The following is a 254-nucleotide window of genomic DNA, read 5'->3' on the forward strand; positions in this document are numbered from 1 at the left end:
AATCCTGTCACTTCATACTCCTCAGGCATCAACACATACCAAAGGACACCCATACCTTGAGGCCTGAGTGTGAGCGAAATATCCTCAGGAGACTGCGAATGATAGAGCGCTCCATGTCCCACAGCCCCACAGGAGCGCGAATGGTCCAGCTTCCCACAGTCGAAGAGATTGCCCGAACGATAGCGGTACTTGGCGGCTTCATTTACGATCTGTGGGAGAGAGAAAGAGGATTAACAGATTATGAAAAGTGTGTC

The 254-nt window shown here is 50.4% G+C and overlaps 1 protein-coding gene across 1 annotated transcript in view; it reads right to left on the reverse strand.

Annotated features, from left to right (window-relative positions):
* LOC119592926 (2-oxoisovalerate dehydrogenase subunit beta, mitochondrial-like) overlaps window positions 1-254 on the reverse strand; it is a gene marked incomplete at its 5' end in the record, with an annotated part of 5503 nt that overhangs the window by 4012 nt on the left and 1237 nt on the right. The window contains 1 exon segment of the mRNA XM_037941817.1: window positions 48-209. Coding sequence (XP_037797745.1) covers window positions 48-209 — 162 coding nt within the window.

This window comes from Penaeus monodon, chromosome 31, assembly GCF_015228065.2.
Source record: "Penaeus monodon isolate SGIC_2016 chromosome 31, NSTDA_Pmon_1, whole genome shotgun sequence".
Lineage (NCBI taxonomy): Eukaryota > Metazoa > Arthropoda > Malacostraca > Decapoda > Penaeidae > Penaeus > Penaeus monodon.